This window comes from Pelodiscus sinensis, chromosome 24 (genome assembly GCF_052426305.1).
Source record: "Pelodiscus sinensis isolate ZL-2025 chromosome 24, ASM5242630v1, whole genome shotgun sequence".
NCBI lineage: Eukaryota > Metazoa > Chordata > Testudines > Trionychidae > Pelodiscus > Pelodiscus sinensis.
This window is the reverse complement of record NC_143075.1, coordinates 1,847,308-1,866,216: the sequence shown is the minus strand read 5'-3', so window position 1 is coordinate 1,866,216 and position 18,909 is coordinate 1,847,308. Positions and strand designations below refer to the sequence as shown.

At 41.6% G+C, this 18,909-nt stretch overlaps 1 protein-coding gene across 3 annotated transcripts in view; it reads right to left on the bottom strand.

Moving 5' to 3' along the window:
* Positions 1–766: 766 nt before the first annotated feature.
* The window catches only part of KLHL21 (kelch like family member 21), a 26,967-nt gene continuing 8,824 nt past the window's right edge, over positions 767–18,909 (bottom strand). For all 3 annotated transcript variants that reach the window (XM_075906133.2, XM_089773094.1, XM_075906135.2), the window contains 4 exons: positions 17,018–18,030; positions 14,164–14,569; positions 8,321–8,393; positions 767–5,227 (listed from right to left, as the gene is read on the bottom strand). In XM_075906133.2, the coding sequence (XP_075762248.2) occupies positions 4,934–5,227; positions 8,321–8,393; positions 14,164–14,569; positions 17,018–18,023 (1,779 nt within the window). In that variant the 5' untranslated portion in view covers positions 18,024–18,030 and the 3' untranslated portion in view covers positions 767–4,933. The remainder of the gene's footprint in view (positions 5,228–8,320; positions 8,394–14,163; positions 14,570–17,017; positions 18,031–18,909) is intronic.

The window sequence follows — 18,909 nt, the reverse complement described above, 5'->3', positions numbered from 1 at the left end:
TGCGCTTAAGCACACCAAACAGTGGATAACACTACAGCTGTTGACAAAGCACTTCCATTTAAGATGCAAGTTCTTAGGATGAACTTCCTTATATACAACTGTGAAGCATCATTTCAATAACTGAACTGCTTGAATCCCTTGGTACTTTCACCAAAATCTTTTGCAGACTGTGGCTGAAAGTTGCTTTGGCTCTGAAGTGGGTTTATTTTAAGTTGTGTCAGTGCACAGATCAGAATTCAACCAAGTTATTCTGGAGCATTCCATTAATAGCTGATCAGATTCCAGAGTGGAGTACAGATAAGAGAATCAACCTTCTTCCAGGGTTATTTCTTAGCTGACAATGTACAGTACTTTGGCCCCTCAACTTCATTTTCTGGTTATCATAGAGCCACTTAGAATACTGACTCCAGTCACTTAAAGTGGGACCATATATGGCAGCAAGGCAGTGTAAGTGTCTACAGTATTAGCAGTACTCAATCTGTGACAGCCATGTGAGACAGTTTAGTAGAATTCATTTGTGATAGGAAGGCAGGAAACAAATGACAGTGGAACAAAAATGGGAGTTGTTATAACGGTATACTTAATAGTGACTAAAACATATTGAAAGAGAACTCTTAGATCGTACTTCCTCTGTGGTTGAAGACAGACACCTCTTCAATGTTTGCTCTTTGGAAAGTGACTATTTTGACAAACATGCATCATAAAGAGCTACCATGGGTTAACCCTATCAGACCTAGAACCCCCTCTGCAGTCATAGAACAAAATGTTTGCATTTAACATGTTTTATTTAGCTTGATCATTTCAAATAAGTTTAAACACAAAAGTATGAGAATAAAAATCTAAAATTGTCAAAATGTAAAATGCCTTTGATTCATAGATGATATTTAAACAGTATTTAAAGCTTTGGACACAATGAAAGTCTACAAAACGTTATAAATCTAAACCTAAAGTTACCTGGCTGGTTTTGGAACTTCAAGATGACATGGGTCCAGCAGACAGCACTACGGTATGAGAATGTTATACATAAATAGGCTTTAATAGTTCAGCATAAATACTTTACCATTGTACTATGCAAATTAAGTTATACTAAATGACAACATGTAGGCAGCAGCGCTCCATATCTTAAGATGGACTTGAATACATGTCTTAAATAACTTGCACCATACACTCATGTTTGCCACTCCCATTACAATAACTGCACAAGCTCTGTGGAAGATTGACTGATTTGATGTTTCAATTTAATTTGGTGGGGACACACATCACTCACTGGCATAGTGCTCTATAGCCACAAGTGAGGAAATTGCATCAATTCACTCTTCAGAAGCATCTGTGCAAGAAAACAGGCAAAATGAGCCCTGTATCTTGCTCAACATAAGCATGAGAACAAAGCACAGGTTGACTTAGAAATAAGTATGTAACAAACACATTTATAGAGCTGAAAACCTCAAAGAAGAAGTTATCCCATGATCTTGCTCCCTCACCAACTGAACAAGAGCCAAGGGAGAGGGGAATACATAACAGACCTCCCCTTTCTTTGTAGGTTTCATACTGGTTACTATAACATTTGTGATACTAAATAAAAGCCTGACAACCACATGGTCCACTCATTGGTTTTCCCAACTCCCAAGTAGGGAACTCCTTTTTTCATTCTTTCCAGCTGATAGCACTACTAAAGGTCAGACAGTGACACCCCCACTCAATGCTCCTTTGCCTAATGCAGATGGAGGAATGCCATCACCATGTTTAGTCATTCTTCGCCAGCAGACTGATGTTCGTGACATGAAGCTCTAGCAAGAGCTTTTGAAGCATGATCCCCAGGACTCCCCCACAACCTGTGCAGAGGTTTCCAATACAAAACAAAACTTAGGTTTGCCAAATCTATCAAGTTTATTTATATATTGTCTTTCTTCTATCCGTTGTGGAGTCTTGGGACACTGAAGTCTGCCAACACAATGTAGTTGCTTCATAACCCTGTCTCAAGCTACATTCTGATAAGGCACTGTCAACAACTTATCTTAATTAAGAGTTGTCCTAGTTCAGGATAATGGGAAGAATCTCTGCTCAACATTTGCAACAGGAAGTGTTTTAGAAAGTACTGACTGGAACTTAAGAAAATGCTTTAGCCCCTGGCAATCTACAACACGTCAGTGAATTAGATATCCTAAAGATTTTAAAGAGGAAGAAGCCTAAAGGATGTGTGATTGAATGTCTGGGTTTGTCCTTTGTAAGTAAAGTTTAAATTATATAGTTTTCCCACTGAGAAAGTGCACAGCTACAATCTTACCCTCTGTTTCACTTCATTAGTGTCTAACAGACATTAGTGCTCGTTTTCAACTAGGCCATACTGCATTTTGAAATGTAAGAGCTTTGTAGGAACAGTCAGACAGACATCACATCGAAGAATTAGCAGGAAACTTTGTCTTCCATTTAAATGCACTTGCTCAGGTTCAATACAGGAAATAAAATTAAGCCTGCCAAATCACTTGAGTACGTCTGAAAGTAGAACTTACTGATTTACCAAAGCAATAGAGACAAACTCAATTTAGGCTCGATGCACTAAATGAAGTCCTAATTAGCATTTAGCAACTGCTCAAAAATTCCAACAGTGCTTTAAATTATTTTGATTAACGTCTCAATTCTCAGGTGTAACACAGGTTGAACCTCTGTAGTCTAGCACTCTCTGGTCTGGCAACATCCACGGTCTAGCATGATCTGAGTTAGATGGATGCCCACTTACCATGCATGTGACCAAATTTCCTGCAGTCTCTAAGTTTGTTTACAGCCTCCATCCTGGTTCTCAGTGTTCTGGGCTGTTATTTAGCTCTAATTTGCCCCTAAATTTCTGCTAAGAGCCCAGTGAGCAGTGGCAGTGTTGGTAATGCTGCTCAACAATATTGACCTTAAGCAGTTTGTCAAATTCTCTTGTTCGGCACCAGGCAGATCCCAAGCATGCCAGATTAAAGAGGTTCAACCTATATTAACATGTTAGTAGGTTTCTATCACTCAGTAAATTGATTCATTTATAAACCATCTATTTACCTTAGCCACCATTGCTTCAAACATTTGATAAAGAGACTAAAATTATTTTTCTATATACCAAATACAGTGTAATCAAGCACTTTGCTCAAATCTATTGGACAGTTCCCGAGGAAGCTCTTCTATATTTCCTCCCTTTTAAATAAGTTCTCTCCTAAAAAATATTCTGATTTACTTCTTTAGGGTCTAAACAGTGAGAATACACTTGCTGCACTTTACAGTGCCCTGACCACTGCCCGGGACCTATCTGCTCAATTTAGCACATTCTACCCCTATAAAGAAGAGTCAAACTGACGTCTTCAGAGCTTATGGAACATCACTAATACATGGTAGAGACTTCTCTGCCAGGTTAAATAGTTTGATATAAACAGAAATGTTATCCAGATTTGAATGCCGATGGAGGAGGATGTTCTTCTCCAGGGCTGTCTCTAAACTACATCCCTTTTCTGAAAAAAGGGATGTAAATTAGATACTTTGAAATTGCAAATGAAGCCGGAATTTAAATTGCCCGTGCTTCATTTGCATAATGGCGGCCACAGTTTGTGTTTGAAACGGGGCTTTTCAAAAGAAAAACGGCTATTTAGACGGGGATGGACTGAAAATAAAACTCTTTTTTTGAAAGATAATGTACTCCTGAAAAAATGAGTACAGGATCTTTCAGAAAAGTGTTTTATTTTCGATCGATCCCTGTCTAAACAGCCGTTTTTCTTTCGAAAAGCTCCGTTTTGGAATAAACATGGCCACCATTATGCAAATGAAGCATGGGAAATTTAAATCCCGGCTTCATTTGCAATTTCAAAGTGTCTAATTTACATCCCCTTTTCCAGAAAAGGGATGTAGTTTAGAGACAGCCCAAGAGTCCCTAGCCCCTAGTGTTTATCCCCACTCTCAGACATATTTGCTTAAAAATGAAACGTATTTGAGATTTCACTCAGTCTAGGATTGTGAACCTGCATCACTTTTAAAAATGAAAAGTTTCTAAAGAAAAATTTTCCAAGCAAGTACCAATAAAAATGCAAGCTGCATGGAATAATGGAAAAATCTGTATAAACTTACAGTGCTATACGGGTTTTTAATAATTAGTTTATCGTACATTTAAGGTTGCAGGGAGGGAAATTTCATACTTCATGATTCTGAACCTTAATATCTATACACTGTGTTTTTTAAACCATTGCAATGTAATAGGTTCTTCATGAAAGTATGACGAGTGACTAAAGTTTATGGTGACTATCAGTATATTTAGGGCTAGATATTTCTATCCTCATATCTGCATATCTAGAACGAACCCACAATTTGTGAGTGGAAAAATTTCCCCATAGCTCCTATTGGCAAAGGCCTGAGCAAGACATTCATCTTCCTCTGGAGCACATTAAATCTGGAGGCACACCTTACCAAACCAATCTCTCGCCTCTGATGTTAGGGAACTTTGGTTCTCCCTAGGGTCTATGTTTCCATAAAACCTCGCACAACAAAATGGAATTTGGTGGCAAATATGAAGTGTTATGCTGTGAAACGATGCTGACTTCGAGTACTAGTGAAAGCTCTCTAATCAATTGCTGCACATTGCTGCCTGGAAGAGTAACAGTGGTGCTTTCTTTTTAAAATCTGTTTTCTCCAGAATTCTTATCTCAGTGCTTTTCTGTAGCTAATGCTGCACCTTCTCTATCCACAGAAAAGTGCTGAGGGACAATGCACCCAAAGAGGCCTCTAACCTTCTGCCAACTACTCAACTACAACAGCATTTTAATCTTTCAGGCTCTTACTTCTTCCCTACTTGCAATTTCTGATCAATCCATTTCAGAGTTTCCCAAGCACCAGCTTGCCTCTTGCCTTCCACAAAGCAACACTGGTTACTTGTAAATAATTGACTTCAAGCCTCAGAGAAGTTTTTCCACTGTTAACGCAACTCATTCAGATTCTGATTATGAAGATTCTGGCGCTGCCTGTTTAGGTTAATGGCATTATCCAGAGCGATACTGTCATCTTCTTGTGTCGTTTGTGGCATGAACTGTCGGAATATGCTAACGCTCCCATGCCAGAAGGTGGGTTCAGGCAGCCGGCCTACTATGCTCCATGTTCGAGTTTCTGGATCATAAGCTTCTAGCACGTCAGAAAGTTCAAATGTGTTATCGTAGCCACCAGAGACATAGAGCTTTCCACCAAGCACAGCCAAGCTTCCCCCAACATGAACCTATGATTAAAGACATGTTATTAGAAAGGACCACACTAGCTTAAATCAGGAGGTTTTCAAAGATCTGAAATTTAAGAAGTCATATGAAAAGTGGAAGATGCTAGATCAAATTATGAAGGATGAATATACAAACAAAAAAACCAACAGGAGCATAAGAACATACAAACTGTCAGACTGGGTCAGACCAAAGGTCCATCTAGCCCAACAGTGGCCAATGCCAGGTGCCCCCAGAGGGAGGGAACACAGCAGGTAATCCTCACGTGATCCCTCCCCTGTCTCCCACTTCCAGAGAAAAAGAGCTAGGGACACCATTCCTACCCTTCCTGGCTAATAGCCATCAATGGACCTAACCTCCATGAATCTATCTAGATCTTTTTTGGACCCTGTTAAAATCCTAGCCTTCACCACATCCTCTGGCAAGGAGTTCCACAGGTTGACTGTGCGCTGAGTAAAGAAAAGCTTCCTTTTGTTTGTTTTAAACCTGCTGCCTATTAATTTCATTTGGTGACCCCTAGTTCTTATATTGTGGGAATAAGTAAATAACTTTTCCTTATTCACTTCCCCCAACAATCATGATTTTATAGACCTCTATCATATCCCCCTCCCCTTTAGTCTCCTCTTTTCTAAGATGAAAAGTCCAAGTCTTTTTACTCTCTCTTCCTATGGCACCCATTCCAAACCCCTAATCATTTTTGTTGCCCTTTTCTTAGCATTTATGCCAATATATCTTTTTTGAGATGTAGGGACAAAACCAGAAAAGCCAAGACACAAAGTAAGATTTAACTTGCTACGGACTTAAAGTGTAAAAAAAAAAAAAATCTTTTAAAAATACATTAGGGTACGTGTAGACTACATGCCTCTGTCGCCAGAGGCATGTAGATTAGGCTACCAGACATAGGAAAATGAAGTGTCGATTTACATAATCGCCGCTTCATTTAAATTTACATGGCTGCCGCGCTGAGCTGACAAACAGCTGATCAGCTGTTTGTCGGCTCAGCGCGATAGTCTGGACGTGCGGGTGTCGACATCAAAGGTATTTGTCGACCACCCACATATGCCTCCTGGGATGAGGTTTACCTGGGTGGTCGACAAATACCTTTGATGTCGCCACCCGCGCGTCCAGACTCTCACGCTGAGCCGACAAACAGCTGATCAGCTGTTTGTCGGCTCAGCGCGGCAGCCATGTAAATTTAAATGAAGCGGCGATTATTTAAATCGCCGCTTCATTTTCCTATGTCTGGTAGCCTAATCTACATGCCTCTGGCAACAGAGGCATGTAGTCTAGACGTACCCTTAGAAGCAAGAGGAAAATTAAGAACAGGTAGACCCATTATTCAATGAGAAGGGAAAGACAACAACAGAAAACACAGTAATAGATAAAGCATTAAATGCCTTGTTTCTGATGTCACCAAAAAAATTATCAGTGACTGAACAACCAACATCGTGAATATAGTGTGAACGGGGACAGGATTTGAGGCCAAAACAGAGAAAGAACAAGTGAAGAATTCCTTAGAAAAGTTATATGTCTTCAAGTCAGCAGGGCCTGATGAAATACATTATATAATGCTTAAGAGCTCTGAGCCAGGAGTAATTATCTTTGAAAAATCACAGAGAATGGGAGAGGTCTTAGAGGACTGAAAATGTGCAAATACAGGGAGTAAGTACAAACCAGGACAAGAAAGCATGTGCTTACATTGCAGCAAGGGAGGTTTAGACTGGATATTAGGACAAACTTCCTGTCAGAATAGTCAAGCACTGGAACACATTTCCTAGGGGGATTGTGGAATCTCCATCATTGGAGGTTTTTAGGGGTAGATCAGACAAACCACTGTCAGGAATGGCCTTGGTAATGTGTAGTCCTGCCTTGGTGCAGGACCCTGGACTAGATGACCTATCACGGTCCCTTCCAGTCCTTCGTTTATATGATTATGCCTATTTACATTAGATACATTGCTTGCTAGGCTAGGTATCAATCTCAAAGGTATGGGTTCTCTGCTATTGCCTGACAGTTGTTGTTCTGGAACAGTTATAGTTTTGCTTGTAATACGCCACCCACCCAATTCTAACTGACAAGTCCCAGCTAAAAGATCAACAGCTCTCTACTGAACTATGCAGCTCCGCCACATGATGGTTTGGGCACTTGTGGCTTGTTTACACTGTGCATTAGTTGGCACTACAGGGTGTAATAGCGACTGATAGAATGCCACTCTCTAACTGGTCCACATGGCTTCTGTTAGCACATACTAAAAGTTCCCTTATGCACAGTGTAATATTGTATACTACTACTAGGGATGTAAAAAAAGGTTAATAATGTAAACTGTGTAACCTTTTAAAAACAAATTTAGCAGTTACATGTTGCGGGCTCCCCCGGATTGGGGCCGGCAGCTGGCTTACGCCAGCCCCACTTCTGGGGAACTGGCTGCTGCTTTTTACAGCAGAGACCGCGGCACAGGCCGACAGACAGCTTCACTGGGAGCAGGGCTGGCTGCGAGAGTCGGCATGTGCTGGGAGCCAGCTTACGCACACCAGCTGCCAGCCCGTTCCCAGGGAGCCAGCTCCCAGCACTTACTAGCTCCTGACTGCTGACCCTGCTCCTGGGGGGCAGCAGCCGGCTCCTCAGGAGCAGGGCTGGGAGCTGATGTGTAACTGTAATAAAAACCATTTAAACAATTATACTCTTAACATCCTTATATACTACACTAGTGCACACCAGAGAACTTATAGAGCAAGACAGTTAGTGTATGACACCATCATGTGCACTGGTATTTATACCCTTCTAGTCTAGACTAATGCACAGCGTAGACAAGCCCTTCATGTTCTCTGTTATCTAGACTACATGTGCTCTGAAGGACAGACCACCTCTTTCTGTCCAGAGTAGGGATGTAAGCGACTAGTCAGCTATCTGATAAGCATTAATCTCAATTTAACATCCCTAATCCAGAGCTGAACAAACTGTCAGCATTCACCGAGTTTATTTTGGGTTGTGTCAGTGTGTAGATAATTAAGTCCCTCCCCTACCCCCAAGAAATTTATAATCCAAAAGAATTGTTTCCAACAGTTGTTTTTTAAATGAACCCATTTTCAACATCCTACCTGAAGCATAGGAGGGATTTTGTCCCATTCATTCTTCATTGGATTGTAAACATCTACTTCAGCAGAGTCATCTCTACAAAAGACAAAAGGAAACTACTATTCAAAAGGCTGTAAAGACTCTGCATTTCATCAAGCACAGGTGAAAGTGGTCCAAGCAAGTGTCTGAAGTGCTACATTAGCATTTTTGCTTCCACTGTTACATTAACAAACTCACGTACAAACTGATCAAATGGCACTTACACCAAGACACAAGATATGGCTCACACCAAATTCTGGTATCTGGCTCCTACCAGGCAGCATCAATGGCCAGCCCACATGTCAATTGAACTGCATTGCCGTTGGTGCCAAAGAGCTACGTATTAGAGTAGGCTGCATCATTATGCACAAGAAGTTTCCTCTCTACTTGTGAACTGGTGCTTGTGTCCAAAGAACATGAATGGCACTTCCTTGCTTCTCCAAAGTCAAAACTGCATTTAAAAAAATTCTGGTGGAATTGATTTTGAAAAGATTACCTAACTGGACAAGCTAGTTGTGATGCAGTGAACCATACACTGGAGACAGAAGGAGTCCAGGCTGTGTTTCTGCCTTTCCCTGAATACAACTGCTCCATTGCTATTCGTGGTGCCTTCGAGACAGGATGCAAAGTGATTTGTATTACAAATAGTACCTAGAAGCTCCATTCTAATAACTACAGGCCAATCTTAAACATATTATTTAAATATATTTATTTTCAAAATCTGCACTTTTGAGTTCCATTACAGATTAATTTCCTGAAAATCTGTACCTGATAATATCATCTGTCTTTGGTGATATGAGTACACAAGAACATCTTAGAAAAGTAACTGAAAATCTGGGGTGACAAACCTCTCCCCTCCTAAAATTACTATTAAAAGGATCCCTGTTAAAATAAGACTTTGGCCAGTGCCAAGCCTAGGGAGAAAGGAGAAAATAAAGGATGGAGAGAGGTCTGTAATGGAAGAACTGACAGCAGCACTATAATCCCATAAGGTTTCTTTTCCCCATTCCACTCATGAAACAGGAGTGTGACAGTGACAGGTGAGGGATTATTGTGACACAGAAATGCAATTTGCTGACATACAAATGTGGTGACTACAAGGTCAGGGCAGTCACAGCAGTACTTAAATTAAATCCAAGGAAGTCCTTTCAGGAATGAAGTTGGAAGATTATCTAAGAAAACAAAATCTTCTCTTTAATTCAACTACTAATTAATTTGAGCTTCCATATGAACTGAATTATCAGTCTCAAGAATAAGTTCACAGAATTTAAAGTAAAAATTATGTATTGTATTAGAATCCATTTCAATTGGTATAGGAATTTCTTATTGGATAATTCAATCTCTGGCTATTGTCATTGTATTAAAGTTAAATATCTGTATGAGAGAGAAAAAAGTGAGTCCAAGGAAATGAGAATTGAGTGTTATATTTTTCAAACATTGTTACTGACTTTCCAAGACCTACCATTTCCTTTGCAATCTACCACTAGCACTCTAGTGATGAAACAACAAGATCATATGCTGTTTCCAATCAAAGCACTACCAACAATTTAGAGTTTGTCTAAATAAGACAAAGGCGAAATAAATGAGTCTTTGCAGACCTCCCAGAGCATGACCTCTCCAGATGGCCATTCATTTAGCAGCCATAATTCTTATGGAGTGTGTGCTTAGTATGCAGCAAAATCTAGATTTATGAACTATAGTTACAATTAGTTAAAAACAGGATGGATTTAATGCAATTTCAATATTTTATTTTACTCACCAAGCAGGAAATCTTTTAATCTTGTTTTGCATTTCTACTTTAGTTATTTTCCTAAAGAAGGTTAATTCTCACTGATGGGTAACCATTAAAACATTGGTTTGCAACTAAATATAACTTTTACACTAAATTTGGTGCTGTTTTGTGTTAACCAGGAGGACACACTATATTGATGAACTTCATTTAAGCAAATATAAAGCTCAACTTATATTTCTTCAGAATCTTAAATTTTGCATTTTTTATTGTTCTTTTTTTACTTGCTAAGCTATTAGTGTCAAGCTCAATTTGAAAATTCTGATTCAATAAAGTGTACAAAAGCAGCATTTTAATTTCTGTATTAATTACATAAAACTACCTTAAATGTGCAGATATGTTTATAACTAGTTGATCTCAACCTCTTCATACCCAGTTTTTCTATATAGACTGGAAGAAGAAAACTGCTCTTTTCAACATACAATTCATTTACCTGAATAAACTGAAACAAAAAATATTCTCTGTGCATCTGCAGAAGATCCTACTACTGTCAAAAGCTGATTAAGTACTTCAACAAACTCTGGTCACACGTGCTTAGGCCAGTGACTTTCACCAGTTCAGTGGTTTAATTTTCTGTAAAACTTCAGCAGCAAACATGTGCTGCTTATAATTATTTTATTTTAATATGGTTTCAATATATTATTGTAAGTTTAAGCCTTAACATAGGTTGTCAATTTTAAGGTTTATTAAAAATAAACTTGTATTTAATTTAAAAAAATCTCCAAATTAAAATACACAAATCTGCTTTTTAAATATTCTCAATCATTTTTATCCCCCCGGTTTAAAAAAAACCAGCAATGTACAAGTTAAGGTACCTGATTTATAACCAGTTTCCTTAGCTTCCCAAAGCAGCTCAAACTATCTCCAAGCAGAGGTGTGTATGTAGCAGGAAAGATGGCCAATGGAAGTCAAATATTTATAAGTCGCTCTTGTTTATTTCTAGTCTATGAACCTAAAGATTCTAAACAAATTAACTATATGGGGAGCTCCTTTTCCACCTGTTGTACACCTAGGAGTTTCACATATTCAAGTGAAGAGCAAAGACACCCTTTAATAATTCTGATTTAAAAACCCTAAAGTTGCTGTCAAGCCACTTCTATGGAGTGTTACATGAGGCAAGCACTTCCAAGAACGAAAGTAAAAACATACTTTCTACAAACAGTGCTCCTGGCTCAGAGCACTGTTGGCCGACAAGGTACTGGGCTAGATGGACCTTTGGTCTGACCCAGTATGGCCATTCTTATATTATGTACTGCTTGCGTGCTGGCAGGGAAAAGGAGCAGGAAGGATTTCACAGGCTGTTCTGAATAAGAACAAGGCATTCCCATCTCAAGGTTGTTTCTAATATAGAAGTAACCCAGGAGGCCAGTTTTGGTATGATGCTGTATTTATAGCTGTAACAAGGGTTGGTCATAAAGAAGAGGGAGATATTTTATTCTCACTTAATAAAAGGAGAACCCCCCCACCCCGCTAAACTGAAAGTTAGCAGCTTTGGTTAATAAGTTACCTTTTGGTCTCATGTATATGAAACTACTGTTCTGAGATTGTCCTTATAAACAACTATCAGAAAAATACCCCCTTTGCAGCATTTTTTTGGAGAGGTGGAGTTGGGGCAAGAAAGTAGAGGAAGAATTTTCCCTTTGCTGTATCAAGTAATTTTCTCAGCTATTCACCCAAAATAACAATCAATGACTTCCTACCTGCTGCAGCAACCTCTACAGAGGTGTGTATGGGCCATTAGATATTCTAAACCTTGAGTCTGCTGAAAACAGAATATAAAGTTGGTTCTGCAAGTGTACAGGATGGATATTTTGATGAAAGAACCTTTTCAAGATTAGCTGAATACTGAAAGAGTGAAAGGAATAACTTCAAACAGCTGCTGGAAGCCAAGATGCTAAACTGAGCAAGAACAAATCCAAATGCAACAAATAAAGATCTTAGATAAAACTTACTGCTTTTAAGCAAACACAAAGGTAATAAAACAAAATGTCTGGGAGCTGTTTTTAATGTACATTTGCTCTCACCAGACTGGATACTAGATGAAGTGTTTCAGTGATGGAATGCCTTTCAGTTTTTAATTAAGTGGATACGTTTTTGAGCCATTAGAACTCAAATAACAATGGTACGTAAAGCCTGGTTTAAAAACAACAACAAACCATTTCATCCCATGTATTCTCACTACATTTCACAGGCGCGATCTGCTATACCATTGAAGATTTCCTTGGAGTCTGTGTGCCTGTATGTTTGCATTTTACGTAATAGTAGGACTGAATTAAAAGCCAACAGAACCAGTGTTCCCTGTAAGCTGCACAGCAGCACAGCCCCACCCAGGCAGGGGCTCAGGACTCTCCGAGACGCACTGCTCTGTCCTCAGCAAGGAGCTGCTGCTGTCACTGAGGGAGAAGTGCCTCTACCTCTGCCAGGCAGCTCCATGCACGAGTCCTGAGCCCCTGCCTGGGCAGGGCTCATTAAGTAGGTGAGAGGCTGTGCTGCCGCACAGCTTAGAGCAGTGGTCTCCAACCTTTTTACACCCAAGATCACTTTTTAAGTCTCAGAACAGGCGAAGATCTACCGCCCCGCCCCTTCCTTGAAGCCCTGACCCCTCTATTCTCCTGTCCATCACTTGCTATCCCCAGCCCTTATACACTCTGATAAACAGTTTATTTTTAAATAATGCAAAATATAAAATTAAAATCACATGTTTATAGTTATGAAATAAATGGTCTGTTTTTAATTCATGCTATTTAAATGTCAAATTAAGCATTTACAATTATACATTTTGTTCTCTGCTATTTTGTAAATCTAAAATCAAGTATTGATAATTATATATTTTTTCTTCCAATAACAAAGTCTCAGTGTGACACCTGTGGCTGAACAGTATCTGCCAGTGTCTTGAAGTCTGGGTTGTAGTCTGAGATTGCTAGTCGTATACAGTTCATCAGATGGGCATCTGTGATCCTGTGCTCAGCCTGGGAAGCTTGCTCCAGCACAGCTGGAGCTAGACGCAGACTCCCTGGGCTGAGCGCAGGGCAGCCGGGCTGGAGGGAAGAGAAGTGGCTGCCCGGCCAGCTGGCCATGGGCTCAGCCAGGGTGCACCAAACTCCACGTGGGCAGGCGCAGAGGAGAAGCCGCCGATCAGCTGGAGCCCAGGGCAGCCTCTTTCAGCTGAAAGCCACAGTCAGCTGGCTGGGGTGTTTCAGCCCTCCCGACCTCCCAGCTCCCACCATTCCTCACAGCTACTCACCTGTGTTGTTGCTCAGTGAGTAGCTGCTCCTCAAATGAGGAAATCTAATGTAAATGTACTGTGCAGGCGCGCAGTTCAGAGAGGGCTCAAGAGCTACTTTTAGAGCCCCTGAGATCTACCGGTAGATCGCGATCTACTGGTTGGTGACCACGGGCTTAGAGGGAACACTGAATAGAACTCAAGTATATCACTTTACGGCAGAAATACAAAATCCCATTTAAAATGTTAACCGGTTAAACGATCTATTTAATTAACTGGCCTTCTGCATTGCACTGAGGGTGGGGCTCCACTGGAGCACTCAGTGCCCACAGTGTCTGGGTTGGAGCAGCCCCTCTGCCCGTGGCATGCTGAGGGTGGGGGCTGCTCTGGCTAGGCCAGGTGCCAGTTAATAGGTTACCCCGGTAAGCATACTGGTACGGCAATGCTTGCCGGGTAACTGAATAACAAGTTACTAGGAATGTAAAATCAGGTTTAATTAGTTAACTGGTTAAACATTAAGTTTAACCAGCTGACTGATTAAAAGGGGTAGGGGGGACCCAGACTGCGCCTTTCCAGCTGATTCTGGCCCCACACGGCGGCCTGGCGGGGCTGGAACAGCCCTCCACCCACTGCAGGCTGCTCCCTGTCTACTGGTTAACCATTGACATCCATATCAGTTACCTTTTTACATCCCTACTTCAAAGTAGATTTCTCCTCAATTCAGATTTGTAAAACAGTCCCCTTTTCCCAAATTGTGGATTTATCCGAAAATCAGTCTGTCACGGGAGAGGGGGAGAAGATGCAATATTACTTACCTTACAAAGTAGATAAGTCCATTAAGAGTCACAGTTTTTGGTGCAAAAGACCATGGAGGCAGCTGTCCACAGTTCACTAGGGACCAGAGGTCAGTTTCAGGGTCATAGCACTGTATAACCATGGATTCTTTGCCTGCTAGAGAGCCAATAGCAAAGAGTTTGCCACGACAAGATGTGGTAGAACAGTTGTCCATTGGATATGACATAGGCTGCAAAGCCTCCCAGGTGTCTATGGAGTGGTCGTAACGTTCTGTGCTGTCTGAGGCTATAATATACAACAGCCCATCCAAGACTGTAGAGCTGTGGTATTCTCTTGCTTTCAACATTGGAGACACTTCTGTCCACTCATTCACACTGGAGTTGTATCTCCAGACACAGTCATAAAGCCTTGATCCATCCGATCCTCCTAGAGAAGAGGGCACATTTCAGAAGTAAATATTTTGCAATATATCCCATTGTACATGAGGGGTGTTAAGAAAGACAGAGGAGGGGTTTAACGTAATAATTCAGCCTTATTGGGTATTCAAAAATGTTACGACTTTCTAATACTATATTGCTACTTCTCCAGCTTACTAACTACTAAAAATATTTAAGCACAGGAGGAAAATGGCGATTTGTTTCACAACAATTTCAAGGATAATGGTAACACAATCTCAAATTTTCTCCCTTTCCTATTTACAATCCCCACCATACATGTGACCAGAAAATTAATAGCTGTCAAAGTAATACAGAGCAACTTCCAACAACATTTAGCCAGCCAAGGTATGGATAAGGATCCAACTAACACTTCTACAATTGTTGAATAATTATCAGTGGAGCAATCCTACCATGCAAGCTTCATAAAGCAAAGAACAACCAGAGACACCTGACTGCACTTCACTACTGCTAACCATGCAAAGATCTACTTCTAAGTTTCCCCTTTACATCTCCTTTCCTCTGAGCTACAAGTGTAATATGAAATACAAAACAGTTATCCATGCATCTCCAGTGACAATAGCTCCTAAATGCAAGTACAAGACTCTTGGAAGAAGTCAGCAAACACAAGGTGTGACACAAAATGCTTGGCATTAGAATTCCAGGTCAATCTATCTTACATTGTTTTTTAATACTACCATATGTAACTTACTTTTGTTAATATAAGGTTATTCTGTTTTAGCATATCATCATGCTTATAACATAACAAAAAGCATGGCTATGATTTAAGTCAAGTCAGAGATTGAACAGCTTTCTGTTTACTTGGGAGTACTCTAAAAGCCTCAGTATAATCACATCTGTTAAGAATGTGAATTTTGAGGACATGGTTATATGGTAAAAGACCTTGTGTAGATGCAGCAATACTGGTAAAAAGGTGTCTCATGCAGTATAGTTTATTTCAGTTTGAGTCCCTTTACACTGGTATAGCCACACCCACCCCGGGACTGAGGAGGGGTGGAGGATTGCTGCTTTATATTGGTATAGCTGAAGCAGCAAACTTGACAAACTGACAAGAGCCAGGAAGTACACTAAAGAAAGAAACAAAACTTTTGTCCTTTAATACCATAAACACAATGCTGTGCCAAGGTCAATGGCTTTAGAAGTTATTTACAGTCTGGAGTCTCAGCAGACTTCCTGGCATGTTTCCACCTTGGGTGTACATGGTGTACTTTGGGCTGCCTCCTTTGTTCTTTTCAATACATTCTGATTTTCCTCACTGTTCTCATCATAGCAAGAATTTCAAAACCATCCGAAATCAGACTCATACCCTGTTGTCTTGAGTAGACAATTGGGAAGTTACACCAACATGGGTCCTGAAATGCTGTCTACATGCTCACTACTATTAGCCATCATGAATCAGCTGCCTGTCTTGAGATCAGCTACTAAATCCGTCCCAAAACAAGAAATAACTTTGGGATAAGGAGTCCCTATTGCAAAATGAGAACTTGCTAAATGCTACCAACATCTAAATGGAACTTTAAACATGGTCCATCTGTGAAAAAAAATCAAGAACCACTGCAGACAATCTAAATATTTGCACTAAAATGTAAACATTAATGTAACCACAAAGTGCTAGAGTCTCCTGGATAGTGGACTCCATATGTTAAAAATAAAGCGGCCAGGAAGTTCCTTCTCCACTCAGTCAAGAAAGTAATATATAGAGTTGAATACATTCTTATCTTCCTGTTCATGACTGAGTTGCAGGCTTATCATCCCTTGAGAATAAGTCTGCCCCATGAAGCCAGTTATACCCCCTAACAGCAGAATAACAAAACCATTTCAGTTTTACTCACACACTGCTTTAGCCTGTACTTAGAACCAACCACAGCATCCTGCAGTCTGTCAAAATAAAAACAAATACCTTTATGCTGACTTGTATGCAAGTCTCCAAACAGGACAAAACGTTACTGAACTGTGGGGATGCCGAGGTCCCTTTGAAACAGGCTGTTGCAATGTGTGTCTGCTTATGATGAATGCAACACACTCATTCAACATTTTCAGAGATGCCAAGGAATCATTTCCCCTACCATTTAGTATAGCAGCAGAACAGTTTGAGTCTTTACAACAAACATCCTAATTATGAAAGCTCATCTCACTTCATAGGATCTGTACTCTGCAAACAGGAAAAGCCATGCTTAGCTTATTCTGGGACTAACAGCAAAGAAACGAGGGAACTTTTTATAAAAATACTAGCGCTTTGAAAATTCAGGGATTGTATTTTTGGCCTTTTCTATAATTTGCCAACGCCACTGGATTGTTAAAACTAAAACCATCCCCCATCCCTTGCCAGACCTGGGCTTCCTCCAGACTAACGCCTAGCTTTGGCCCTCTCCCAGACAACACCCCTCGGTGCATCAGATCCAACATGCCTTGTCCTTACCAGTCACGTAGATGTCATTGCCTAGCGCTGCTATGCTGTAGCCGCCGCCCAGGTGCTCAGGAAACTCAGCCAGGTAGCGCCAGTGCCCCGTGCGCGGGTTGTAACAATCAACAGTGACCAGCTCATCACAATCACGGTCACAGCCGCCAATGAGCACCAGGATCTCTGCCAGGCCGGTGGATGGTCGTGGCCGCATACGAGCACATGGCCCTCGGTCATGCCGGTCATAGCGGGCAGCCTGGAAGTCGCGGGCCTCCCGCAGGAGACGTAGGCAGGGTTGACACCGTGCCACCAAGGGCTCACCTTCCACATGTGCCAGTAGGTAGAAACGGCGCACAAAGGGCAAACGCACATGGGCCAGAAGTTGCGGCAGCAGCGGGGCGCGGGCAGCTGGGTCGGCACGTACCCAACGCAGTGCCAGCTGGAAGGCAGCTTCCTCCTTGGGCACACACAGCTCATCATCCCGCAGGTAGGAGATGAGCCGTGCCAATGGCAGCCGCTCCAACTGCGCACTCAGCTCACCCACGTGGCGCAGCACAAAGCGATGTGCAGCAGCCGCAAGGGCTGGGCAAGCAAAGGCCTCAGCAAAGTCTTGCATGTCCAGCGCGTTGGCTGGTTCCAGCTGCTGGGCCAGCCAAGCGCCACATGCCTCCTTCACAGCTGGAAACTGCAGTAGGTCAGCAGCACGCAGCAGCCGCTCCGCAATGTCGGGGCCCAGCCGTCCCACCCGACCAGTGTAGGCAAAGTCGAGCAAGAGTGCCAGGCACTCAGGATCCACCCCATGTAGCCGTACCCGCTCAGCTCGGGACTCCCGCAGTGACCCACCGAACATGGCACGGAAGTAGCCAGAAGCTGCGGCCAGCACAGCTCGATGTGCCCCAAACTCACAGCCCCCAGCCACCACCGTCACATCAAGCAGGCTCCTCTCAGAGCGCAGCGCACTCAGACCCCGTAGCAATGCCACGGCATGTGCGGATTCCCCGCCTCCTCCTGGGCTCGGTTCCATGATATGCCTAGGGAAAAGCAACACACGGCAGGTTAGCATAGGGCTTTGAAAGCACACATGGCCCTTATAAGGACTAGAGCCAGCTGTAACCACGTGTGGTTCCCACCCCCAATTCCCTGTCACCACCTCCTTAACTCCTAGTGGCCCATTGGGGCCAGGCGGCATCCACGGGCAGAGCCCACAGATTACTGTACATCCCGCCCCCTACATTCATATCAGGGACAGCTGTTCTAGTTTATAATATTCCTGTCAAAAGGGGAAAGGGGCCTCCCTAACTGATGCTATCCCAGCAGGGACTCAGCTTATACAGGGCTCTATAGAAATAACAGGGATTCGGCAAGCTTTCATCTGTGGTGCAGGGATTGCTTCTGTATAACTGCTTTGTCCTCCCAAAAGCAATTAGCAGAACATCACAATTCAAAATCAAGGCATGTGAAAAATCCTGTTCTGATTTTTTAAAATGTTGAAGACATTCAAGGTTGTTTGAAAACAGGTCTGGTGTATAGTTTTCAGTTCATCCACATTCATGATCTCAATTTGCTACAGTACAAACTTGCTGAGGAAGAAGAAAGGTTAGCAGGATAAATGCACAGCACATTCATTTATCACTGTTCTACTAGCCTTTCTAGGTTTTAAATATATACTTTGCCTGAATGCATCTAAAGTTTTTTCCTCTTCATTCTGATCCATCCCACTACCTAAAGACATTTTTGGGGACTGGTTATTACTGTCAGAATTTAGTAAAAGAAAGAAACGAACGTTACTGTAATTAATAATTATTTAAATGGACACTGAAAACAAATGGAATGTTACTGAAGAAATAAGTGATGGAATTTCTTATTCCACTTAGAGAATCTGCACTTGCAAAACACTGTAGTCTACAAAA